General features: G+C 48.4%; 1 protein-coding gene across 2 annotated transcripts in view; it reads left to right on the forward strand.

The window, feature by feature from the left end:
- The first annotated feature begins 7,407 nt into the window (after positions 1-7,407).
- Positions 7,408-26,571, forward strand: part of CACNG7 (calcium voltage-gated channel auxiliary subunit gamma 7) — a 39,232-nt gene continuing 20,068 nt past the window's right edge. Inside the window, exons 1-4 of one of the 2 annotated variants that reach the window (XM_080978102.1) lie at positions 7,408-7,682; positions 8,753-9,005; positions 23,981-24,220; positions 25,996-26,100. In XM_080978102.1, coding sequence (XP_080834228.1) covers positions 24,025-24,220; positions 25,996-26,100 — 301 coding nt within the window. In that variant the 5' untranslated portion in view covers positions 7,408-7,682; positions 8,753-9,005; positions 23,981-24,024. Of the gene's footprint in view, positions 7,683-7,709; positions 9,006-23,980; positions 24,221-25,995; positions 26,101-26,571 lie in introns of those variants that run through there. The other variant, XM_080978103.1, reaches the window with a different exon arrangement.

A 26,571-nucleotide genomic window follows, 5' to 3' on the forward strand; every position in this document is an offset into this window, starting at 1 on the left:
CCACTGAGATTCAACAACCAGTCTGGTCGGCTTCCGAGCATGGAATGGGTGAGAGGGGCCTCTCATCTTTTGCCTCAGGCGGCAAAATGCCTTGGGCTTGCCCTGAGTTGGAGTTAACAGTGGCATTCCAGGATTTGTTGGGTGCTGCAGCAATCTTCAGCAACTGCTGCTGCTGCTGCACATTGTTCTCGGCAAATCGCGAAAATGCAGGGAACCCAGGGACGCTGCAAGGAAATGAGAGATGTTTTGAACAGTTTTGTGCCAGGGGTTTTGGGGAAAACCAGAGGGAAAGGCCAACTGCCTGTTGGTTTATGGGTGTCCAGGGATCAAGGGTCATCTGCAGGACTGGGCAGGGATACCTCTTTCCCCCCATTTCCTCCCATCCCCGGCAAATTGCCTGTTCAATAAATAATGTTGTGTTTCAAAGCAGAGTCTTTGAAGGGGACGTGAGCTGTGACAGCTGAGCAAAGGGAAACATGAAGCTATTAGAGGAGGAAAATGTACTTGGGAGGAGAGAGAGAGAGAGAGAGAGAGAGAGAGAGAAGGCAATTCAGCACTTTGAGCTCTGGGTGCTGAGTTCAGTGTTATCTGACACCCGCCCTTGCTCTTCTCTCTCCCCCCCCCCCCAATCTTCTTTTCAAAATTTGACTTTCCAGAGCTCCTTCACAATTGCGCCTGGCTCTCGTTGTGGGGGAATAGTTTAAGAAGGGTGATGGTCAGATTGGGAACAGGCAGACAAGGCATTTAATGGGCAACAGGAGAGGGCGAGGCCTTAAGCAGCATCGCAGACTGGCAAGGTCTGAGCGAGTCCCCAAAGGGGCAAGGGAACAACTACTTCTTTTGTTCGTGAGCTTTCATAGTTTGGCAAGGGGGCAGTTATAACCTTCTGTGTTTCATGTGCACATACAGGGATCTCCCCACTTACACGGGGGTTACGTTATGTTCCCGGCTACCGCACATATTTGTGAAATCACGTGTAGTGGTGAACATAATCCGAAAAGCCTGCAAACACCCTCAAAACCACTGGGAACCCTTGAAAAACCAGCAGCACTTAGCAGACTGGCATGAATGGTGGCTCTCAGTCTTCCTCATCGCTGATGATGTGGAAACAGCATTTGGGGGGGGTACCCCGGAGTGCCTGGCTGTGATTCAGAAATATATTGGCACCCCAAAGTCCTTGGGATTGCTCTTTTTGCTCCATTTTTGCAGCTTTCTCACTGTTCTTTGGCCATTTTCGCCCTTTTTGTGTGCCTTTTTTGCAGTTTAAATTGATTCAATTATTTCCCAGCCCCGCATATATATGTGGTCACTCACGGGTCAAATGTGCATATGTGGGGAGACACCTGTACCTTTTCCATCATCCTTAGCCATTGGCCACACTGGCCAAGATTGATGGGACAGACTCCCTGCTCTAAAAGATTTGTGCAAGCCAAGAGATGAAGCCCTATAGCAACCTTTGCAAATGTTTTCTAGTCAGCATGCCAGACCCTTATATCCCCCAACCCTAGGGTGGGCTGGGGGGCAAATTTGACACATGGGTAGGGCTACACACCTGTCAATTACCTAGTGTCACTACAACATCAGATGATGCTGTGTGTTGAAGTTCAGATTGCTGCAACTTCAAAGTGCAGTGTAGGGGCTTTTTGAAAGCCCTTTTGCAAACAGCTCTGAGCTGCTCTTTGAACCTCTGAAAGCCAACAGATGAGCAGTGGGAGCGTTCCTTGCTCCAGCAGCAAAGGAACAATCCTGGAGCTCCCAGTTGCTCCATTTCAGCCACATCAGTATTTGCCCCACACCTGACATCACGTACATTATCAAATGTGGAGCAAGTGGGCATGGTTTGGAGGGACATGGCCTTGCAAGCCAAACAGAGACCTCTGGTGGGCCAAATCTGGCCTTTGGGATGGAGCTTCCACACCCTTCGAATACAGTCTCATGATCCCTGAAGACTGGCTTGGGTGGCCGGGGCCGACATGGGCTGGAGTCAATGAGATCTGGAGGGCACAGGTTCCCCATCCCTGTTGTAGGAGCAATATGCTTGCCAGACTCCCAGACTGCCTTTCTGGACCGAAACACATCAAGATGGCCTATGTTCTGCAACTTCTGAAAGTACATTTCTAACACCAAAGAGTGTTGATTGCTTAGCCGCCAAATCCAACATGGTAGCGATGCTGTCATCACTAACATTACCACCTATGAAGCTTGGAACTAACAGGTTTGCAGGCAGTGTGAATTGGCTGAGTAACAATATTAGCTCAAGTCACTTCTTTTAAAACTTATTTCATTCATCCTTCTGAAACAGAAACTTGCTCACAAGATATAAACCCCAATCACCTCCACCCCAAATACCCATATCTACCCATTTCATAGGGAGGAAATGCTTTTGAGTCTTTCCAACAAATGTCTCCTCCGTCCCTGGCCATCACATCTTTACTCAAATTTCATCTTAGCTATGAGCTCCCTAGATGTGAAAAACGGGGTTGACAATATGCTATCCTTGGGAACTGTGGTATGTGTTAAAATGGCAGGCTGTGCCCTACATGGCACCTTAGCTTTCATGCCCATGCACTTCATCTCTGTGTGCCCAAGGGACTCAATGCATATACCCACCCACTCAAATTTCTGATGCATTCACCCACTTCTAGAAGCCCTGGGAAGGGAGGCTAAACACTGATGCCTCTCTACAGTGGTAGCTCACTCTAGCAAAATGTCAAATGTTAACCCCAGCAGTATCATGATGGGATACTGCTGAAATATGGGGGGGGGGGGAGCGAACAGGCACAGCTATTATCTCTGGTTGGTAGCATGCACAGGCTCAAATGAGGTACGGGCAGGATGCAGGGATGGGACACTTGTGGCTGCCATCAACTTACAACTCACTCACTTTCGCCATGTTGTCATTGTGTCATTGTTACTCCGGTTACATATTGCTGCTCCGACCTTTGATAAACCAATGTATCTCTCTATGAATCTGTAGCCCAAAGTAGATGATATAGGGAAGACGCCATTGAGTAGTAGAAAAAGTCACCAGGGCAATTGAGCCTTCCTGAGTACTGGAGGATTTCCCTTGGACCTGCTGCCAGGTTAGATCTGATTGCTGGATGCCAGGAACAGGGCCTTGCTTGCTGTGGCCCCCTGGTTATTATTTATTAAATTTGTATACCACCCTTTGTCTGAAGATCTCAAAGCATAAGCACATATTCCAGAGGGCTCCTCCAACCCCCATTTCTACTCTCTTTTAGGTGGGATTTCACAAACTTAGTTTAGAAGGCCCTTTCCTGTGATCTTCGCCCAACCAACTCTACCATGCTCAGTCGTCCAAGGGTCTCCTGCACCCTGAATGGACTCTACCCACTTTCTCTTGCTGCTGCCCATGCCTGGAATCACCTCCCATAACGCCTCTGTGTGACCATCAGTCCTGTTTGCTTCAAGTCCAAACCTCACATTTCCCACAAAGTCTTTGGATCTCCCGCTGCCCAGGCCCTAAGCTAAAGAACATTTAATTGATGCAATCACATATTCTTCCCTTGCGTCTCCATTTGCCCCCTTCACCTGCTGCTTCCCTGAGTCTCTTTTAGATTTTAAGTCCTTTGGGACTGAGTCCTTTCAAACTTGTTATTTGTACAGCACCATGCACACAGATGGTGTGAAAGGCTTTTGTTTTATGCAGAATCCCTGGATTTTACATGCTTTGTTTTAATTGCTTAATGGTTTGTTTGACTGGTCTTAATTGCTCTCATATTGTTGCTTTATTAGGTTTCACAGATTTCTTTTATGTTGAAAAGCAATATATAAATATTATTATTAATAATGATAATACTCATAAAGCAGTGGCAATCACACTCAGTGTTTCTCTGGCTGCCATTAACAAGCAACAGTCAAGGAAATGGATCAGGGCCCTGGAAATGCTGGGTGTGATGACATCACAATACTGAAGGAGAAGGCAAGGAGAAGGAAGTGTCGCAGGGTGGTGGCAGCTGCCTCTCATGACGCACAATGATGACCTCACTGCAAGCAAGTGATGTGTGACTGTGGCAGCAACCCTGAGAAGATTACCTCTGCATCTTTTTCTTTCTTTCTTTTTTAAAAAAACACATCTCAGTTTGGGGGGCATAGATGAAGAATTAAGAGTAAACAGCTTGGTTGATCACACATTTGATTAAAGAACAGAATAACAGAGGAGTATGTCAACCACAGATCAAGGAATATGTTGTTTTTGTATTCATGTTATTGATTTTAATAAAGGAGGTGATTTGTGTCTTTGTGTTTGCATATTTGAGACATTAATTTTACAAATTAAATATCTCAGGCTATCGTATCTCACAGAAGGAGTTGGAGATTTTTAAATACCCTCTGCAGAAACAACTCAAAACTTTTGCAGTTTCCAGCCTACCCTTTGGCCACCTTCCTCCTGTTGACTGTTTACAGTCTCACCAGCTCTGAGATTTCTCTCCATCTTCCCTCATCTCTGTCACTGGAGCAGAGGGAGGCTGAGTTTGTGGGCTGTGGGGGGAGAAGGATAAAAGGAGGCTTCTGTTCTGTTACTGTCTGATGATAAATATATCTCTACATTCGCCCACTCAAAATGCCTCAAGGCGAGGAATGGACGCCATTTGGTGTTTTTGCAGCACCTGGTACCAAAGAAGCCCAGTTCTGCAACAGAATGAGAAGGCCCGGCTGCCTTCTGGAGGGGACAGGGTTGCAAATTGGGGTTTTGTGATATCTTATCTTTTCAGATTCTTTGAGTGCCTGGTTGTGGTTTGAAGTTCATTGAAGGCTTACTGGGGAATGTTTGCATGTTTCTACAGTCTACATTTGGAATTGTTTTAAAGAGGGATTTTTTATCATTTGTTGTTTGCGGCTCTAGGCTCCTTTGGGAGGAAAGGTGCGGGTATACAGTTGACAAACAAATAAATGCAAAGTTGGCAACTTCTTTTTTTCCTAGCAGGGCTGTGTGTTTGTGTTGCTTTTTAAACAAATACATGGCATGCAAAAATTCAAGAGGCATGTGATTGTATGAAGTAGTACAGTGGTACCTCGGGTTAAGAACTTAATTCGTTCCAGAGGTCCGTTCTTAACCTGAAACTGTTCTTAACCTGAGGTACCACTTCAGCTAATAGGGCCTCCCGCTGCCGCCGCACAATTTCTGTTCTCATCTTGAAGCAAAGTTCTTAACCTGAGGTTCTATTTCTGGGTTAGCAGAGTCTGTAACCTGAAGCATCTGTAACCCGAGGTACCACTGTACTAAAAAGAGTGCCTCTGAGCACGTGCAAAGTGTCGGCCCTGAATAGTCCTAGCTCCCACACACAGAGGATCAGATTAAAGCATGCTGAAATGTTGAAACAGACCCTCCTTCTTCCTTCACCCCTACAGCTGTATCTACCTGAGTCTCAGTCCCTTTCTTCCTTCCCACCCATCCCCATCAGTTTCATTGCTCCTCAGGCTCCCACAAGCTCCTACAGCTTGCTCCCACTGTCTCAGGCCCTCACTTCCCATCAGCCCCTGGGTCCCTTTACCTGTTGCCACTTTCCTTGAGCACTGGCTCCTATTTCCTGCAGTGGTCAGAAGCTCAGCTCCAAACAGTAAATCATGAAGTATCGGGGGTTTCAGTGTGGCTGCCCCTGCTCTGTGGAACAGCGCCCCCTGTTGAGATAGGCCAGGAGCCCACTCTCTACATTTCCCCAGAAGACATTTTTGCTGCACCCAGCTGGATGAATAAGTGTCTCCCATACTGTGTTCATTCTACATTGTTTCTGTTTATTTTTGTAACTGCTATTTAGCTGTTTCAATCCTATTTTGTGCATCGCCTTGGGACATGTGCGGAAGGTGATGAATAAATCACAACAATAAATTTTTAAAACCCACTGATGTGTCTCTCCTGTGACTCAGGCTTCCGCAACCAGGTGCCCCTCAGACGTCTTGGAGACTACAACTCCCATCATCCTCAGCTACGTCAGCTGCTGGCTTGTCTCCCAGTTTCTTGCCTCCCAATTGTCTACAGCTGCTCCTCTCCCAGTTTCTTCCCATTTACTTCCTCCACATACCAAGGGAACCCAAAAACCCAGTTCTGTAAACTCACTAGATTACCACTTGGAGATCCAAGGAATCTGAAGCTTCCAACGTGACCAAAACTCATATTAATAACTATGGCAATTAGCTTCATAAGGCCATGATATCTAATGAGGATCTGATAAAGGTTTTGCCATAATATGGAATTGGGTCATTTCTTGTGGGTCAACAGGATTATCTTCTGTTGTGTACTGAACGAGGCTGTCATTGAGAGAGACCAGGAGCCCTCCTGACTTAGGCTGGAGTCCCTTCAGCTTCCGAAGAGACCTCAGGAACCGAGACTACCAAAAAAAAAAAAGGGAAAAAAGAAAGCCAAGCCAGATCTCCCTCCCCTTTTCAAGATTTCTGGCTCCAGAGAGCACCGACGCTCAGTCCCCTCACGGCCAGTCCTAGGAACTCCTCGTATGAAGGCTCATTACAAAACCTCTTTTCTCCCTTCGCCACCCATCCTGATGCTCACACTAGGGGGGACTCCGCGCCCGCGTGGTGGTGAGAAGGAGATTTACGTGCATTTCATAGAGGTGTGCAGAAAACAAGGTGGTGTTCTAAGGCGCAGGTGCCAGTTGTGGGTGTCTGGTTTTGTTATCATTAACATTTTTAACGAACTGTATTTACTTGGCATTATCCCAGCAGCATCAGCTGTGAATCTTTGGTGGTGCTGATAAAGGTGATGATGATGATGATGATGATGATGATGATAGTTGTTGTATATGACAGGTACCAAGAGGGAAAAAACACCTCTATAGGCTACAATGACTGTCCAAACATCGGCTAACTCTTCGCTTTCATTAACGAAATGCTGACAATCCCAGGTCGGTTTTGTGAATGTATTGGGCTCAGATGCCCGCACTAAGGCACACGTATGGGGTGTGTGTGTGTGTGTGTGTGTGTACCAAAACATACGCAGACATCCAGGCTAGCTCATTGTCCGAAATTTGGTGAAGGCTGACTTTTATATCTGACTGTCGACAGTCTAGATCAACACACGCGTGCTCCACACACATGTGAAAGGGGCAGAGCGAATGTTACCGCGAGTGTCAGACATGTGGAGAATGTCGACATTCCCCACGTTTCGGATATTCACCGCTGCATCCTGCTTGCTTGCTATCTGTCGTGTGCGCTCCTCTCCTATTCAGATCTATCCGCTTTCTATCTCTCTGTCTCTCTCTCACACACACACCACCCAGCAGACGAGCCCACTTCCCCCCCCCCGGTTGTCGAGGTCGGGGCGGGAAGCCGGGGCGTCGTGTCCCTTTAAGAGTGGTCCCTCTGACATCACGGCCAGCTGCAGGGAGCCGGGCTGGGGTGTGTGTGTGTGTGTGTGTGTGTGTGTGTGTGTGTGTGTCCTAGGCTGGGGCGATTGTGAATTCTCCTCGCGCCCCTCGTCAGTTCCCAGCCAAGCGGATCCCGTGATCGTGCGGGATCCGGCCGCGGGGGCGCCCTGTGCGTGCCAGCCTGTGTGTTTGTGTGCGTGCGTGTGAGTGTGCGAGTGTGTGAGAGGGAGAGGGAGAGAGGGGGAAAGCAGGAGGGAGGGGGACCGAGAGACAGGCAGCCACCTCTCGGCACCCGACTGCGGCATCACTGCCCGATCGAAGCCCCCCAGGACAAAATCGGTAGCAGCCTTTCTCTCTCTCGGGCTCCCTCCTCCTCCTTCCTCCGGCGCGCCTCCACCGCAGCCCCCCTCGCCCGCTCTCTTTTTCCATCCAACGATCCCTCCCCCCCCCGCACAGCCAGCCTTCTCCCCCCCCCCTTTTGGGGGTCGCCCTCCAGATAACGAGGCTATCTTTGGTTCAGGGAGACCCTCCTCTCCCCCAACTGGGACTTATTGATTTAATTCTCCCCCTCCCTCTTTTACCCGCATCTCTGCTGCGCTCCCTGACTCCCCCCCCCAACGGGTTTTCCTCCTGCTGCGATTTCTGATCGCTCCCCACTCACTCGTTCTCCCTTTCTCTGCTGCTGCATTCCCTTGCCCCCCCCCCCCAGCCTCTCGCCATTGCGCGGCTTTTTCAGTCTTTGCCTCCTGCCTGGAAACACCCCCCCCATAGCACTCCCCTCTCCTCCTCCTCCTCCTCCGGACCCTCTTCCTTTCCTTTCCTTTCCTTCCCTCTCTCTCCTTCTGCCGGGATCCCTCTTCTATTCTCTCCTTTTCCGCGTCCCCGATTCCTTCGTCCCTTCGAGGGCTTCCCTTTCCCCCTCCCCCATCCGCTGCACCCCTTTTCAACCCCCCTCCGCCTCCCCCTCTCCTGCACCCCTCTTTTCGCCCCTCTGCCTCTTCCCCTCCTCTCCTTCTGCGTCCCTCGTTCTGTCGTCTGCTCGCGCGCTCCCTTCTTCCCCCTGCTGCATTCGTCCGCTTGGCTCCCTTTTTCATCCTGTCATTCCCCGTCTCCCTCCTGCTGCTCCTGCTGCATTCCTTCTTCCGGCCCCCCAGCTCGGCTCCTCCGGCCCCCAGCTCCATATTGACCACCGCCAGCTCGCCCTCCTGCTCCCACCCCACAGAACCGCGGCTGGCTGCTGCATTCGTCGCGCCCCCCCCCTTCCCAGAGCTCCCTCCTTCTTCTCCCTCTTTCATTCTGCCGTGTCCCCCCTCCTCGAAGAAGACTGCAGCCCCTTCTCCTCTCATCCATCTCTCTCTTTCTCTCTCTCTCTTTCCTCTTCTTCTCCTTCTCTCACTTTTTGGATGAAGCAAACTTCTGGATGGGGCCTTCCGCGATAGAGACCCATCGTCGCTTGGGGGTCGCGTAGTCACCGGCCCTTCAAGAAGATACCCTCCCTTAAGAAAGAGGGAACGGGTGACATCCCATCCCAACTCCCAGCCAGTCCTTGGAAGGTTGGAGCGAGAAAAAAGGAGAGATAACTAAGAATAAAAAGCAGGAAAGCGATGCAGGTGCGGTGGAAGAGCAAGGATCTCAAAGCTCCGGTGGGATTCTAACAGCAAGGTGAGAGATACAGACCCCGGCTTAGCCCACCTCCCTTCCCAACAGTGCGCTGAAATCCCTGCTAGTAACACAGCTGCTACATTGTCCTGCTTGGGAATCGCCTTCCCTTCGCTTCAAGGCAGGTTGCTCTCTCTGTGTGTCCATCTGCATTAGAGACCCAGAATGAGGAGAGGGGTTATCATGGCTCAGATCAGCTAATAGTTCTAAGAGGATGGAAGCCTCAGAGTTACACAGGACTCTTTCCCGGCAGCCCCGGAGTTCTGTGTATTTAAGAAGCTTGTTACCTGCTTGGTTGGTCCTAAGTAAAAGAGAATCTCGCTAATGTCATGCTGCTCTTTTGGGTTCCCACTCTGGATGATTCGCCCAGTGTTGTGTCACTTTGGACAACTTTGGCCTGGGTGTGAGCTTGTGGCCTTTCCTTGAGGGGCAGCGGAATGGCTGTTTTGTAGCACCTGATGTGCATTGCAGATGCTTAACTTTTAAGCCCTCTGGTTGGTGTGTTAGTGAATTCCTTTAGATCCTCTTGGATGAAGGCTGGGTTTTCTCTGGTACATAACAGCACAGACTGGCGATGATGTGTTTGGATTCTTTGGTAATAAGTTAGTGAAGAGAACACACATCCTTAACTCGTTTCTGTGCAGTTCTGTTATTGCACTGAGGTGCATGGGAAGCAATTTTTATTGGCATAATCCTCCTCTCCCCCAGAGATGTGGAGTCTGTGCAGGTGGGAACTTCCCTTGCTAGTACATACATGTGCGTATAGTCAATACAAAACACTGCATGTCACTTCATATGAAATCTCATGTTTTTCAGTGTGTGTGATTCCCGTTACACCTAGTAAGCATGTACAGTTCAGCGTCCTTTCTGTAGATTTCTCTGGCTTTCTGTAGAGCCAGGCACAAACACAAAACTGATTTCAAACAGCTGCCTTCAGTTAAATCTTTTCAACTATAACATTACCTACGGAGCCGTGTGGGTTCATGCCTTTATACAACACTACATCCATCTTCCTATTTATTTATTTATTGACGCCTAATAGATACAAATCCCTTTAAATGCATTTTGTATGTGTGTTGCAAAACAGCCAGAACTGCTAATTTAGATGAGCCGTATGCAGCACCAGTATAGTGTGTGTGTGTGTGTGAGAGAGAGAGAGAGAGAGAGAGAGAGAGAGAATTGCTGGATGTAAATTCATTCTGCACCTTTCTCTGGGCACTGCACTGCCTGGCAGGATGTCTGTGATTTAAAAACAGTGTTCTATGTTAGGAGAGTGATTCCAGCCCGTAGTTTGGTACTGTCCCTTTAGCACACTTCCAACATAGCACTAGTATGTTTCACTGGTTTTGTTCTGTTTAAATACAGCATGCAGCATTAGGGTAGCTTTGACACCTTTATCAAGGTGTTGCACTGGTATGTAATGCATGTGCCTGTGATGTTCTACAGCACTCTTTGTGTGTGTGTGTGTGTGTGTGTGTGAGAGAGAGAGAGAGAGAGAGAGAGAGCAAGCAAGAGCTCCTCTTCAATCCTTTTAACATCAATCTGTCTAGATTATCCAATGGTGTGTGTCTGTGTTTGTGATTGCTATTAGCTCCTGTCCCTCTAGTTTGTGTGTGCAATTTCACAGGGTGGTGTCAATTGAATTATGTTTACGCTTACCTCCCACCCCTCTTCATGTTAGTGCACATAAGGGTACCTGATTTATGGGAGGCTCCTTTAACGCCTCGGTGCTTAGATTACATGGTGCATAAAGATGAGGATGGTGTGTGTGTGTGTGTAGTCTTATATGTGCATCTTATTTAACTGTATGTTTGTTTGTTTTTGTGTGTGTGTGGCAGGAGTAGATTTAATGTTTGCATATTTCCTATTAATTCTTGGCAGATTGCCCTCTTTGAGAGAGTATGTACTGTGGTCGCGCAAGTGAATTCCTTTCAACATTGAAGTCTATGTGAATTCTATACCCTCGGTGTGCATGTTTGAGCGTGTGAATTCTCAATGCTAGCGCACAAATACAAAATTCTCGGAACGAGCCCTTTGTGTGTGCAGACTGTGATATTATAATTGTAACAGCAATTCTGAGGTTTCAGCTTGCGTCCAGGAGCTATTCCCAACCCCTCCTCCTCCCCCTCTGTGTTTTTCTGCTGGATGTGTGAGTCTACTTGAAAGAGAGATGGGTTTCAAGCAAAAAGAGCAAGATTTTGCATATAATACAGTGTATATTTCTGTCTCACTGCGCGCCCCTGAAAACAAACAAACCCACAAATGTTTAATCCCAGATGGTGACATTGCTGTAAGATTATATTCCCCGCCACAGATGAATATGGTACAGTATTTGCTGGAGGGAAGAGATGTGGTTGCTGTGGAGCTGGGAGAAAGGAAGAGGTATTTGGGGTGGGTTCTGGCACTGAGCTAATGGGTGAGATTTAATCTAGCATATGGGTGCATGAGATACAGAGGGGTCAAGCAGAATGTGTGCTGCATTTGTGCTAGGTTTGTTACATTTGTGGGGGGTGCGCGCACACGATCAACTATACAATGACAACAGCATGGTGTGGGGCAGAATGTGGGGGGACCAGTGTGGTGGTGGCAGAGGAGAAGGAATCGTTTTATGAGTTGCACTAGTGGTTATGGGGAGGGGAAACACTTCTATGCTTATTGTATGGGAGGCAGTGTGGTATAGTGGCTAGTGTGTTGGGAGGACACCCTGCACCCTCAATCCCTCCTCATCCATGAAGCTAACTGGCTGGCTCTGGGCCTCTCATGCTCTCTCAGACTCACTTTCCTCACAGGGTTGTTGTGAGGATGAATTGGGGTGGATGGGACCGTTAGTGCCATCCTGAACTCCTTGCGGGAAGAGTGAGATTAAACTGTAACAAAGATGGTTTCCTTTGGCCTATTTATTTGGCCTATGAACACGGGTGGCCCTTTTAACATGGAAAGTCTGTGTTAGGTGGAAAGTGCACCCGTGTGTGTGTGTGTGTGTGTGTGTGCACATGGGTGCATGCGCAAAAATCTCCTGGGAAATGTTGCTAGTTTTGTTTGAACTTTTTGGGTTTTTCTTGAAATTATGCAGAGGCTTTGCCTGAGAAGGAGCCTACAAGTTCATTTTGGATTTCACTTTCGGTGGCATTTCAGCAGCAGTCCCCAATAAAATGTTTAATTCATCACAATCCGATCCACAGTGACCAGGGCAAAATACATGGGCTTATCCCATTTTACCCTAATAATATCCCAGTGTTAGTCTTGCAACAGCTTTCTTAGGCCAATTGATAGCCAAAATCATCCACTCAGTTTCATAACAGAACAGAGATTTGAACCTGCATCTCCCTAGTCAGAACACCACACTGCAGTCAGTGGCTTAACAGGCCATAGAAGTTGGTTCTTATGGGCAAATGGAGCACTGCTCCACAACTGGCCTCCAAACAGCCCTTGCCTGCCTGCCTGCCTGCCTGCCTGCCTGCCTGCCTGCCTGCCTTCTTACAGCATTGGCTGTCAGCTTCCTCTTGCTCCTGAATCTCCACGTAGAACTCAGCAGAGAGGAGAAGGATGGGAACAAAACTAGAATTAGTTGGTTCTGCAGGTCATTGGCTCTCTGGTGCCACCTACTGACTAGGCTCCCTACATTCACCCAACCAGCCCCAACGGACACCAGCCACTGCAGTTAACGGGAAGCTTCTCCTGTCATGGAAATATGTGGCAGCAAAAGCTCCACCAGCTAAATTTCTATGGAGCAGGCTGCTGTTAAAGGCTGTTAAAGGCTCAGGAGCTGTTAAAGGCTCAGGAGCAAGACTGGGGGAAAGGGTGGTCACCCTAACTTAAGGGAAAGGGGTCAAATGTCAACACTCGTAGGATCATAGGAAGCTTCCTTAGACCGGACCAGATGACCAATATTGCCTACTCTGACGAACAGTGGCTCTCCAGGGTCTCAGGGTTCTCATGACCTGCTACAGCAGATAATGGAAGCTGGTCCATTAGGGCAAACGGGGCATTGCCCTCAGCCATCTCCCACCAGCTCCCTGCCTTCCTGCTTGCAGCCAGTCCAGGGCATGGCACTGCCTATTAGCATCCTCTTCCTTGGTCTTGTTGCCCTTGTAGAACTCAGAAGGGAAGGGAGCAAAACTAGAGTGAGTTGGTTCTGCCAGTCATTGGTGCTCTGGCTCCACCTACTGTTTGTCCTCCTTCCTTCCACCCTGCCAGTCCCACTGGGCACCAGATACTACTGAATGGTTGAGATCAAACCTAGGACCTTCTGTATGCAAAGCATGTGCATCTCAAACTCACAGCCTTGGATTATAGGCACTTCACTGCAAACCCAACTGAGGTGATGGGTTTATAGATAGCTATGGGCTTCATTCACTCTTAACAACTGGCCAGCATTGGTTCTTGATCTGTAGGTGCTACTCAGCGAGTTTGTACTCAAGCTAGGAGCACATACTCAAGGCAACATAGCACAGATTTGTTGCTCCTTAAGCATCTTCAACCACCCTTTGGGACTCACGAGTTGAGTTTATAAATGGGGGGTGAAAAGGGTAGATGTCTCATACTCTCTCATAACATGTTTATTGAGCAACTGGAGTTTGTGATTGCTATTAAAAATGGACAATGGTTATTCCAGATGAGTTGTTTTGAGCATGGAAATAGAGTACAGAGAACTTTAGGACTTGTGACAGCGAGCACTTACAGATCAGTATATAATAGGTCTTGGAAAGTTGCATTAGACATATTGTATGATGAACCCTGCAGGCCAGCTCTTTGAATACAAGTTCAATGGAGAGATTTCCACTCACCCCTTTCTTGGTGTGGATCTCCTCTCCTGCCAAGTTATTGTCTTTTGCTCATGCACCTCTCACAATCCTGTCTGTTTTCCTTGTACAACTATATTGCCCTTAATTTTTTAATTGGCCCTATCCTGCAGATTGATACTGTGTACGCATTACGACTTAACTCTGGCTCCAGTGCGCTCCCACTGCTGGTGTTTGAAGCGATGTACACATAACATTAGCCACAATCTCTATCTATCTTGAGAAATACAGCTGTTGGAGGCATTTCCTCACAAACCAGTTCCCATATGATTTGAAGATGGAAGCCATGGTGAAGCTGAGGTGTGTACACTAGAAACAGTCATTGCACATGTGCAGATGACAGGCCATGGCCAGATGACAGCTTCATTGAACAGGAGTTTGGGGGGCGCATTGCAGGCACAGGGAAACATAAAGTGCATCGGGTAAAGACATTCCCGCTCTCAGGCGAGTACAGCAACATGCAAGTGCGACTTGAAATGCAATGGGGAGGGGAAGTGACATTGCTGCATTTTAAGCTGCTATTGTGTGCATCACTTCAATGTGGGAAACAACATACCACTTACAGTAAACTATGCACAAACTACATGAAAAACTTATGCCATCAAGCTGAGCCACAGAGCAACCCATCCACCAATACCTATCAGCGCATCCATCATGGCAATAAATATCTGTCTGCCAATCATCCTTCCTCTTCTTCTCTTGTAAAGGTCTGTCCCCCCGTCTGTCCATCCTACAATCTTACCATCTAGAGTTGGAAAATGTATTTGTAGGCTATCTGGTCCAAGCCCCCTGGATGATGCAGGAAATTGAAAGGCAGAGGCACCTCCATATTTACTATTATTGTTATTTAGTATATATCACAGCATATCTCCAAATAACTCAAGGGGGTGTACACACTTCTGCCTCTCTCTCCACATCCTCCTCACAACAACCCTGTGAGGTAGGCTAGCTTGAGAGATAGCGGCCAGCCCAAGGTCACCCAATGAGCTTCACGGCCGAGTGGGGATTTGAACCCTGGTCTCCCAGGTCCTAGTTCAGTGCTCTACCCACTACACTACAGTGGCTGCCCAGCCTCTGCCTAATGACTTCCAGTGAGTGACAGCCTCACCCAGGTCTTTAAACCTCTCTCTGCTCATGTGATCTTCTGTTTGTTTGGGGGGCCACAGCTCAGTGGCAAAGCACCAGCTCTGAATGCAGAAGGCCCCAGATTCAATCCCTGGTATCTCCAGGGTTGGCTAGGAAAAGAGACCTTGCATGGAACCATGGAGAGCCGCTACCAGTCAATGTAGACAATACAGTGGTACCTCGGGTTACATACGCTTCAGGTTACATACGCTTCAGGTTACAGACTCTGCTAACCCAGAAATAGTGCTTCAGGTTAAGAACTTTGATTCAGGATGAGAACAGAAATCGTGCTCCGGCAGCGCAGCAACAGCAGGAGGCCCCATTAGCTAAAGTGGTGCTTCAGGTTAAGAACAGACCTCCAGAGCGAATTAAGTACTTAACCCGAGGTACCACTGTACTGACCTAGATGGAGTCGTGGTCGGACTCAGCATTAAGGCAGCTGCTTCCCATCCGTACCTTTGTCTTTGGCCCCATCTGCACAGTACGTTGAAAGTGGTATCGTGCCGCTTGAAACAGTCATGGCTTCCTCCAAATAATTCTGGGAACTATAGGGTGCCAAGCATTGTTGGGAGACACCCCTATTCCCCTTAACAATCAACCCCTCTGGGAACTGTAGCTCCGTGGGGGGAAATAGGGCTTTCCTAACGAACAACTCTCAGCAAGTTTATCGGATGTCAGTTCCCAGGATTCTTTGGGGTGAGCGGGAGCCATGACTGTTTAAAGTGGTATGATACTTCTTGAAACGGACAGTGCTGATGGGGCCTTGGGCTGTCCTTACAAACCTCCTCCTATCCGTTCCCACAAACATATCATCTACTCTCTCTCCCGCCTCTCTCTCTCTCTCTCTCTCTCTCTCTCTCACACACACACACACACACACACTCCTTCTCCCTTGAATGTTGTATATGCATATACAGATCTGGAACAGGAAGAGGAATGTGTGTGAGTAGGGTGACCATATTGCGCCGCCTTCTGTAACCAAAATAAAACAATCACAGATGGGAGGAATCGAATAAAGGTTCTCCTGGGGGGGGGGGGGGGAGTGACACTTCACTGCTAAGGGGCTATAAACAATGCTGTGGGCAGGCAGTAGGGGGCGTTGTTACATAGGGAGTAGGGCAGGGAGGTTGATATGTAGTGGGGTTAAAGAGGAAAGGGGGGAGAGGGTATATTTTTATTTATCTCCTTAACTAGGGGCGGTGTCAGAGGGCACCCCCACAAGGATTTGCCCCCCACCCCAGGATTTGGGCCCTCTAACAAGGAACTGCCCCCATTACTCCTCCCCCCCCAATTTGTGGACTCTTGTGGTTAACATATGCTGCTATTTCTCTCTCTCAACTACCTAAAAATATACTTTGTGCCTTCTGCGCCCCCCACCCTTTTTCTGGTGCCACCCCTCCCCATGACAGACTCTTTGCCATTCAGACTGCCCCTATCCCCACGGCCCTCCATTCTAGGCCAGATACTATTTTCCTATCCTTCACACACATGCACATACACACACACACACAGAGAGAGAGAGAGAGAGAGAGAGAGAGAGAGAGTTTAGGTCTTTTTTTGGTCCCTCTCTTCAGCACAAATGCAGTCGAGGGCATAAATAGAAACCCCTGGAGACACAAGCCAGGGAAAAAAAGTGCTTGAAAATCCATTGTGAGGGGGATGATGCTGGACTCTCTGAAAGCACAAACATATCTTGGAGAAAACCATAGCTATGCAACGGAAGGGAGCAAAGCCTTGATGGCTTGGGGCGTCGGGGGTGGGGGGTGGAGATGTGCATGTGGGGCAGACTGGGGGGGGGCACCCTGGATTCCAGAGGCCCATGTAATTGGAGGAGACTGGAGGTTGGGGCAGCAGCCATGTACTTGAAGCGACTCACCCCTGCTCTACATGTTTTCAACCCCCACCCCACTGCTCCAAGTGTATTTCTCATGTGACTCCCATATATGGGTCTGGGACGAGAGGATAGTTGTCATCTTTGTGTTTCATGACATCAACTTCTGCAAGAGATAAATCAATGGAAGAGATGAGTCTTCCATGGAGTGGGGGGTGGGTTGCATGTGAAGGCTTGCCCCCCCCCCCCATCCTTCCACAGAAACCCATCAAGAGAACTGGCCTGAAATTATGAGCACTGAGGGCTAGGAAATTGAGGAAGGGATGAGGGGAGCTCAGTGCTTCAGGTGAGATCTCACTGCTTTCCATTCCCAGAACAGACCGTTTCTGTATCAGTGCTAAGCCCCAGAATATATCAAGAAGATTGTCTCTGAGCATGTGCAGAGTTCCATCCAGCTCTCTCTATGTTTACTACAGCCCAATCAGGCACAACTGGTGCAGGGCTTCCAGGTCAGACAGGAAATCATAGTGGTGGAGAGGTTCGAAAGCATCAGCCAGTTCAACCCACTGCAAGTTTGAATCCCAGAAACCATTGGGTGGGGGTGGGGGGAGAAACCAGCCACAGGTGTGATGGATAATTCAGGGTGTGGGAAGAAGAGTGAGACTGAGAAGGTACATTGTTTCTGCTGTTTCCAAGTCTCTTTGTAAAACGTCTGCATGAAGGACCAGAACCAGAGACTGGTGTTTGGGGATAGGAAGGTAGAGCGTGGCTCAAGACTTTGTGGGGCATGTGTGTAAGGGGTAAGGGGTCACAACACTGGGCATCTGCTAAGGCCCACTCCCTGCAGAGGTCCAACGGCTGACCTCTGGAGCCTCCTGGTCCCCTTGCGCTGTCTCCTCTAAGAGAGGAGGCTACACACGCATTGGCTCAAAAGAGGAACAGCGGCGCATCAACAAAAAGAGAGGATGCCAGGTCTGCGTCAAATTTCCATACGCTGATTTTCCGTCAAGATGCAAATTCAGGGATGCATCCATTCAACTAAGTTCGGGTCAGAGTAGTAGAAAACGCACACACCTAAGTAAGTAGTATGAATTTGACGGGTCTACTCCTGAGTGGGACTAGCACTGGCTCTCGGCATGGACGGGAAAGGCTGCAACCTGGTGGCTTGCTCTGTCTGCTGTTCAGGTGCTCACCAGTGACAGGCACCTTCAAGGCCTCTCCTGCTTCTCCTTAATCCAGACTTGGACAGAATAGAGCCCTTTGAAGAGAGGGTTGTCCTCTGTAAACCAGGGCTCATGGCCACCCTCTTCTCCTCTCAGCGCTTGTGCAGATTGGCAAGAGAAGGAGAGGGCAAGAGGGAGGAGGTCCCAGTTCATTGCACAGTGGTACCTCGGGTTAAGAACTTAATTCGTTCCGGAGGTCCGTACTTAACCTGAAACTGTTCTTAACCTGAAGCACCACTTTAGCTAATGGGGCCTCCCGCTGCCGCTGCATGATTTCTGTTCTCATCCTGAAGCAAAGTTCTTAACCCGAGGTACTATTTCTGGGTTAGCGGAGTCTGTAACCTGAAGCGTCTGTAACCCGAGGTACCACTGTTTGTGCATTGCGGTCCCTGCCTTCCCTCCCCACCAATAATCTATTGACATGGATGTATAGTAACTTTGCTTAGCCTACCTGTTGCAAATATAAAAGGGGGGGGGGGGAGGAGGAATACATACATGACCTTGAGCTCCTGGGCAGAAAAGCAAGATACAAATATATGTCACACAGCACAAAGTTAAACTCCTGCCCGTTGTAGGTATCCCTCCAAGTCCTGCCCCCACAACCCGAAGCAAGCACTAGAATGAATGATTGGGGGGGTGATGGTGGTGTACTGCTGTGGTTATAAAGCTTTAGTAGTGGACTAGAGCAGGGCTTTCCAAACTTGGGCCTCTAGCTCTTTTTGGACTACAGTTCCCATCATCCCTGACCACTGGTTCTGCTAGCTAGGGATGATGGGAGTTGTAGTCCAAAAACAGCTGGAGACCAAAGTTTGGAAAGCCCCGGACTAGAGGCTTGCAGCCAAAGGTTTGTCTAGTCATTTCAAATCAACATGTGAACATTAGCCTTGTGAGTTACTTGGGGTAGCCATCTTTCAAAGGGTAAAAACCAGCACACCCAAAAAGTTGTTTGAACCAAAACACCACAATTTCCGATTGACAATGTGCAGCCTTTCAGAAATTCTCCCTGGATGTTAATTCCGCCTTTGAAATCCCAGGAAAATCTGAACGGAAGGCAGCCCTACAATTACTCCTCTTCCCTGTCCACACACACTCCCTTCTCTCTCCCTTCCCTCCACTTCTGCTGATCATTTCTTCTCTGGCAGCATATACACACTACAGGCACACCTCGTTTTACTGTGCTTCGCAGATATTGCTTCTCACAAGGACGTGGGCGCAGGTGCCAGCAGGGGAAGGAAGTCCGCCACCAATGCTCTTCTGTCCAAGGGAGTGGAGCTGGCTAGGGCTGGGGCTGGGTTTCCCCCCTTCCCTCCCCAGCTGCCAAGGGGGCCTGGCTTAATAGACCACAGTATAGTGTAAACATAACTTTTATATGCACTGGGAAACCCCCCAAAATATGATGTGACTCGATTTATTGCGATATTCACTTTATTGAAACCATCTGGAACCAAACCCATAACATTGCCAAGGCATGCCAATATATATTTAAAGTATATTGAAAGCACATGACTTCCCCCCAAGAATCCCGGGACATGTAGTTTACCCCAACAGAGTCACAATTCCCAGCACCCTTAACAAACTACAGTTCGCATGATTCTTTGGGGGAAGTCATGTGTGCTTTAAGTCTATGGTGTGTACTTGAATTAGAGTCCAACAACATCTGAAGGGTCACAGGTTCCCCACCACTGAGCTAGACCCTTCTGACTTCCTAGGAGGAAAGCGAAAACCATTATGCCTCCCTCAGCCCTATGTGGCAGCCAGATCCCTTAGTGTGTTACAATATAAATTCTTTACCCATTTTTTTTTTTTTGCGGGGTTAAGCCCTTACCTGGAGGCAAGCCCCATTGAACACAGCAGGACTTATTTATGAGTAAACATGCTCATAATTCACCATTCCCAATCTATGGGATCATTTTTGGTGTACAGTGGTACCTCAGGTTAAGTATTTAATTCGTTCCAGAGGTCTGTTCTTAACCTGAAACTGTTCTCAACCTGAAGCACCACTTTAGCTAATGGGGCCTCCTGCTGCTGTGCCGCCACTGCACGATTTCTGTTCTTATCCTGAAGCAAAGCTCTTAACCTGAAGCACTATTTCTGGGTTAGCGGAGTGTGTAACCTGAAGCGTATGTAACCTGAGGTACCACTGTATTGGGATCAGCTCTACCCAGAGCATTTAAAGTCAGCAGTGTCTCTTATCTCTGTAATGAGCCTGGTCATTGTGAGCTGCTGATGAGTTCTCTGCTTTAGTCGTTGCAACAAGCATGAACCAACTATGATTCTGCAATATTCATTTTGAGGACTGTGATGGTCTATCTTGCATCCTGCATTTTGCTTTGTTAAAAATCCCAACAAAATTCTAAAGAAATGGGCTTTTTTTGTACATAGGTAGCCTCCTCATGCCAAGCCAAGGCCTTCAGTCCATCTAAGCTCGGTTTGGCCTACAGCAGAATTCTACCACAGCTGCGCTGGCTGGAGCTGAAGGCCAGAACATCTGGAGGGCAGCAGGTTGGGGAAGGCTCGTCCACATCAATTGGTAGTGTCTCTCCAGCATATCAGGCAAGGGTCTTTCCCCCATGAGACGCTGGGGATTGAACCCGGGATCTTAATTCGGGACCAGAACTCAGTGGCAGAACATCTACTTTGCATGCAAAAGGTCTCAGATTCAATCCGCAGCATCTCTAGCTAGGGCTTGGAACATGGTCAGAAGGACCAAGAAATTGGGATAAGGCAACTTCCACTGTTCCTAAGATCCATATGCTCTATCACTGAGCTACAGCTTTCCCTCCACGTACCTGAAGGAGCGTCTCCACCCCCATCGTTCAGCCCGGACACTGAGATCCAGCACCGAGGGCCTTCTGGCGGTTCCCTCATTGAGAGAAGTGAGGTTACAGGGAACCAGGCAGAGGGCCTTCTCGGTAGTGGCGCCCACCCTGTGGAACACCCTCCCTTCAGATGTGAAGGAAATAAGCAGCTATCCTATCTTTAAAAGATATCTGAAGGCAGCCCTGTTCAGGGAAGTTTTTAATATTTAATGCTGTACTGTTTTTAACACTTGATTGGGAGCCGCCCAGAGTGGCTGGGGAAACTAAATAAATTATTATTATTATTATTATTATTATTATTATTATTATTATTAGAATGTATATTCCTAAACTGGGGATCAGGAATGCTTGATTGTTCTGGGGAAGGTGGCAGGAAGGCCCAGAGCAAGGAAGGCAGGAAAACCACCTGACCCTTTAAAAGAAAACTTGGTGAGATCATGACCATGAAGTGGGTTGACTGGGCAAGTGCTTGGAGCCCCCACCCTGGGAGGGTCCAGCTCTGACACCTGCCCTGAGTTCCTCTTGAAAAAACAAAGTCTGGCACTTCAGGAAATTCTAGGAAATTAAAAGGGCAGCTCTCAGACCCAGATGCCCAGTGGTGATGGCAGCACTGCTGCAGCCACTACCTGAGGAAGGAGGCCCAGAAATGTTAGAATCATAGAATCATAGAATCATAGAGTTGGAAGAGACCACAAGGGCCATCGAGTCCAACCCCCTGCCAAGCAGGAAACACCATCAGAGCACTCCTGACATATGGTTGTCAAGCCTCTGCTTAAAGACCTCCAAAGAAGGAGACTCCACCACACTCCTTGGCAGCAAATTCCACTGTCGAACAGCTCTTACTGTCAGGAAGTTCTTCCTAATGTTTAGGTGGAATCTTCTTTCTTGTAGTTTGGATCCATTGCTCCGTGTCCGCTTCTCTGGAGCAGCAGAAAACAACCTTTCTCCCTCCTCTATGTGACATCCTTTTATATATTTGAACATGGCTATCATATCACCCCTTAACCTCCTCTTCTCCAGGCTAAACATGCCCAGCTCCCTTAGCCGTTGGGAGCTAATGTTGGACAGGTCTTGCCAGAAGGCACTTTACTGAGGGCTCCTTAGACACGGTAGACACCAGGGTGTCTGGCTTCTTCACATTAGCTCTGGGATAGCTCAGTTGGTAGAGCATGAGACTCTTAATCTCAGGGTTGTTGGTTTGAGTTTCACCTTGGGCAAAACATTCCTGCATTGCAGGGGGTTGGACTAGATGACCTGTGTGGTCCCTTCCACCTCTATGATTCTATGGCTCTTGGAAGAAGCAAATCTACACTGGTTGGAATGAAAATCCATGAACTGTGAGCTAGAGAATTATGCTGGAATGGAGAGAACTATAAATCTTGCTTGCGTCATGTCAGAAGGCCTAATGGGCTAGCTAGGGTATGGGTGGTGGAGATTTCATAACCCAGATTTTTGCAGGGGGGAGAGTAAGGAGAATATATAGGGATGCAGGTGGCGCTGGGGTCTAAACCACTGAGCCTCTTGGGCTTGCCGATCAGAAGGTCGGCGGTTCGAATCCCCGCAACAGGGTGAGCTCCCGTTGCTCGGCCCCAGCTCCTGCCAACCTAGCAGTTTGAAAGCACACCAAAAAGTGCAAGTAGATAAATAGGTACCACTCCGGTGGGAAGGTAAACAGCGTTTCCGTGCACTGCTCTGGTTTCGGTGTTCCTTTGCACCAGAAGCGGCTTAGTCATGCTGGCCACATGACCCGGAAAAACTGTCTGCGGACAAACGCCGGCTCCCTTGACCTGTAAAGCGAGATGAGCGCCACACCCCAGAGTCATCTGTGACTGGACTTAACTGGACTTAACTGTCAGGGGGCCTTTAACTTTACCTTTAATGAGAATATGTAGGTGGAAGTAAGCATTTCTGGTAGAAGAGTTTTCAAACTATTTCCAGGAAATCTGGAGCTCCTTAGAAACTTACTGTGGGTTCTTTATTGAGACCAATAATGGTGGACCAGCTGCCTGAAGGATATATTGTGGACATATTCTAGGGCACCAGAAATAGTGTTATTCAGGGTCATTGTGGGAGTATTCTTGGACACCCTCTCAGTCCTTGTAATAGGTAAGCCCAGCAGACCTGGATGACACCCTACACAAACAGAATACTGCCCCAGAATCTTCTGCAGTGTTCTGGGATTTGAGGGCAGTCATGAAGGGGTTCCTCATCAGAGTACGAAAGCTAGGAGAGGGTCATTAGAAGGCCTCTCAGGGTTGTCATGTAGAGTAGAAGTTTAAAATTCGGCAGGTGCCTGCTGAAATCTTTTCTATTTCATTGACGCTATCCAGTCACCTGATTTGGTTCTTAAATTTGTTTTAGATGTTTTGTTCTGTTATTTTTTAAAGCTTCCAACTGTCTTTAAATGCCTTTGATATGTTTTTATTTTGTTTTTAACTGTAATTTTTTAAATCACAGAAATATTTGTTTCCCTGAGTCATCCTTTGGGAGAATGGATGGGATATGGATTTATTTTTATGTTTTAAAAATATACTGGGTCAGAGCAAAAGCAGAGAAGTACTTTTGTCCTGTGGGCTGGATTAAAAAGGTGTCCAACCCTCCATGGGTTCACTTTTGATAGGCAGGCAAGTAGAACCAATCCCCACCCCCCAAAGCAGCAGGGCTTGCATCTTGCACCGAAAGCAAGCCCCAATGCCGTTGTGCCCTGCAGGTGGCTCCTTGGCAGCTGCGGCTTTGCCTATCCTGCACCTGAGGCTATATGGTAAAAGGTAGGTGGCCAGATAACATCATATGAGTGACAGATGGGCGTGGCTGGCCAAAAACGGCTTCTGCAGGCCAGATTGGCAGGCCTAGTTTAGCCCGCAGGCTGGAGGTTCCTCACTCCAGAATTAGGAGGTGAAGGGTCTTGTAGCCAAAACCCCTTGGATTCTTTGAGAGGTTTCAGTGAGTTAGGGTGGTGCTTGGAGCCAGCTGCCATGTTCTCTTGGTGAAAATAAAGATATTGTGGTTAAAAAGGAAGAATATGGGAGCCAGTAACTATTGGGGCCTCTGAGAACCCATTGGTTTGACTAGGAAAAGCTCAAATTTAATGTGAGTATAGCTTTTGGGCGGGGTCTCTGTGTGTGACTTGTGTGAATATCTGGTTTCTCTGGCTGATTGTTATCAATTCCTTCTCCAGGTCCTTGCGCTGCCTTTGGCCAGTGGCTCCCCCTGTCACCTAGGATGAGTAACTGCAGCAGCCGCGCCCTGACCCTGCTGTCTAGTGTTTTTGGAGCGTGTGGACTGCTCCTGGTGGGCATCGCCGTCAGCACTGACTACTGGCTGTTCATGGAGGAAGGGATTGTGTTTCCGCAGAACCAGACCACCGAGATAGTCATGGCATTGCACGCTGGGCTCTGGAGGGTCTGTTTCTTTGCCGGTAAGAGCCTTGAAAAGTCAAGTTTTCCCTCTCAAAATTGCCTCGTGTCACACCTGGAGACTCCAGTTACAGATGATGACGTCACTAGGCCAGATCTAAACTGCTTCGTTAGGCTTGCAGGGCTTCCTCTGCTTCCATAATTTGTGTTTTCATCTAATTGAGGGAAGTGATCAGGAGAGGGGAGTGAGTTGTGAGGCCATGCATTGGGGCTTTAAAAACAACAACAACACATATCTGGGTTTTGCTCTGTTTGCCTGCAAGTCTACATGTACTTGCAGCTGAACTCTTGCAAAGCTTAGGTTGCTGGACACAATCTGACTGCTGGTTGTTAACAGAAGAGCAAAACTCTTCTGAGGAGCTGTGGCGTGACACAGCAGCTCAGCTTTCAAAAAGGTGATTTGAACAGCCATCATTCAGGAACCTCGTTCCTGAAACAAATGTTTGAGATCCAACTGCCCACTGAATCTTAATCTACCACTCAAGATACGGTGGCATCAATACTGGCAGCGTGTACCTCAAAATGTGGAAGAATTCTGTAGGTTCAGAACTGCCTTCAGAGTGAGGGTTTAGCCTACTTCCTTGGCCTTCTTTTTCTATATTCCCCCCATCCTACCTGTTCACCTCTGAAACTTCCTTCTGTGGTCACTTTCCCCATGCAAGAGCATACATGTATCTGCTGCCTGTAGGCCCTGTGTGAACTTCTCTAGCCCTCATTTCCCCATCCCTCAAATCCCTAATGCAAATGTCCTGCCTCTTTTTCACACAGTGCTTCTTCGTAAAGCAGGTGGTTAAACTTTGGAACTCACTCCCACAAATGAAATAAATAATAATAATACCACCTTGCTGCTGCTGCTTGCTCTATCTGCCATTGGGCAGAGTGGGGCAGCTGACTAAAGCTTCAGGTGCCTTGGTGGTAGCCACAATGGCAAGTTGTGTGTGCCAGCCACACGTTCCCTAAGCTAGTCAGCTGCCCTCTTGTGTGGTAGAAGATAACTTTCCCAACTTGAAGCAAGAGTCAACAGCTCAGGAGGTTTCTATGGATGGAATATTGGGGAGGGGAGCAGATCTTGACCACCTCAGGCAGCAAAATGTCCTGGGGCGGCCTTGCTTCCTAGCCCGCTTTGCTACCCACTCAAATAAAACCTGCACTGTGGCAGCACTGGCATGCATCAAGTCAGCAGAGCAACATGCTCTGCCCGCTGAAATATGCGGCCTGAGTTGAGTTGTGTGCTGTCAGTGGCTCGTTGCCACAGTGGCTGTGTTCACTATGCTTCTCAATACAAGTTGCTGGAGGAATCACAAGTGGGCTCTTGTTCTCAGGTCCTGTTTGTGGGTTTTCCTCAGGCATCTGGAACAGCATGTTGGACTAGATGGGCCCTGTGCTCTGGTGCTCACTTGGTGCAAGGCTGCCTGTGGCCCATTGGAAGAAGCTGAATGGGTGAGAGGTGCAGGCAACCAGACCCTCCTCAAACCAGACTGGCAACAAGGAAACACCACTGCTGCTGGGGCTTCAGCTCCAGGGGATAGGAATGGCCATAGGGGATTGCCACTGCCTCCTGCTCCTCACAACATCTACCATCCGAGGCACCTGCCTCACTCTGCCTAATAGTAGGGCTGGCCCTGCTGGTCCTCTCACTTGGCCAGACCTACCTCAGTGACATATAGTCCTTTCCACCCCTTGGACCTGTATGAGGTTCCCACCTGATCTAACCTTTGGCCCCTTCCCAGAAGCTTTTGACACCATGAATGTGATGTGTTTTCTTCTTCTTCTGCAGGTCAGAAAAAGGGCAGCTGTGTTGCTTCCGAGTACTTCCTAGAGCCCAGGCCTGACCCTGACCCTGAAGGCCCCCTCGTAACGGAGAACACAGAAAACATACTTAGTAAGTCGATACGCTTCTGTTTGTTGGGCATGGCGAAAAATAAAGCTAAGAGGGTCTCTCTGAAGGCCGAACTCAGTCACATCTACACATTTAAAGCATATTTATACCATTGCAACACTTCCCCCAAAGAACCCCAAGAACTGTAGTTTCTACTACAGAGCTATAATTCCCAGCACCCTTAGCAAACTATAGTTCCCAGGATTCCTTCGGGGAAGCCATGTGCTTTAAATGTATGGTGTGGCTATGACCCTAGACGTGATGTTAACCCCACTTGTAGCAATAGGATGAATGGCTTACTTCAACTAAATAACAGGCATGAAGGCCCTGCTCCAGACCAGGGTCCCAGCTGGGGGGGAAATGGTTAAATTCCCAGGGCCGGCCCACCCATGAACCAAGGTGGGGTGACCGCCTTGGGGAGAAGGGAGAGTGAATGCCTACCCCTCGTCTTTGGCCTTTATTTGTTTCTTCCCA

Source organism: Podarcis pityusensis, assembly GCF_964106645.2.
Source record: "Podarcis pityusensis genome assembly, chromosome: 13".
NCBI classification, from domain to species: Eukaryota; Metazoa; Chordata; class Lepidosauria; order Squamata; family Lacertidae; genus Podarcis; species Podarcis pityusensis.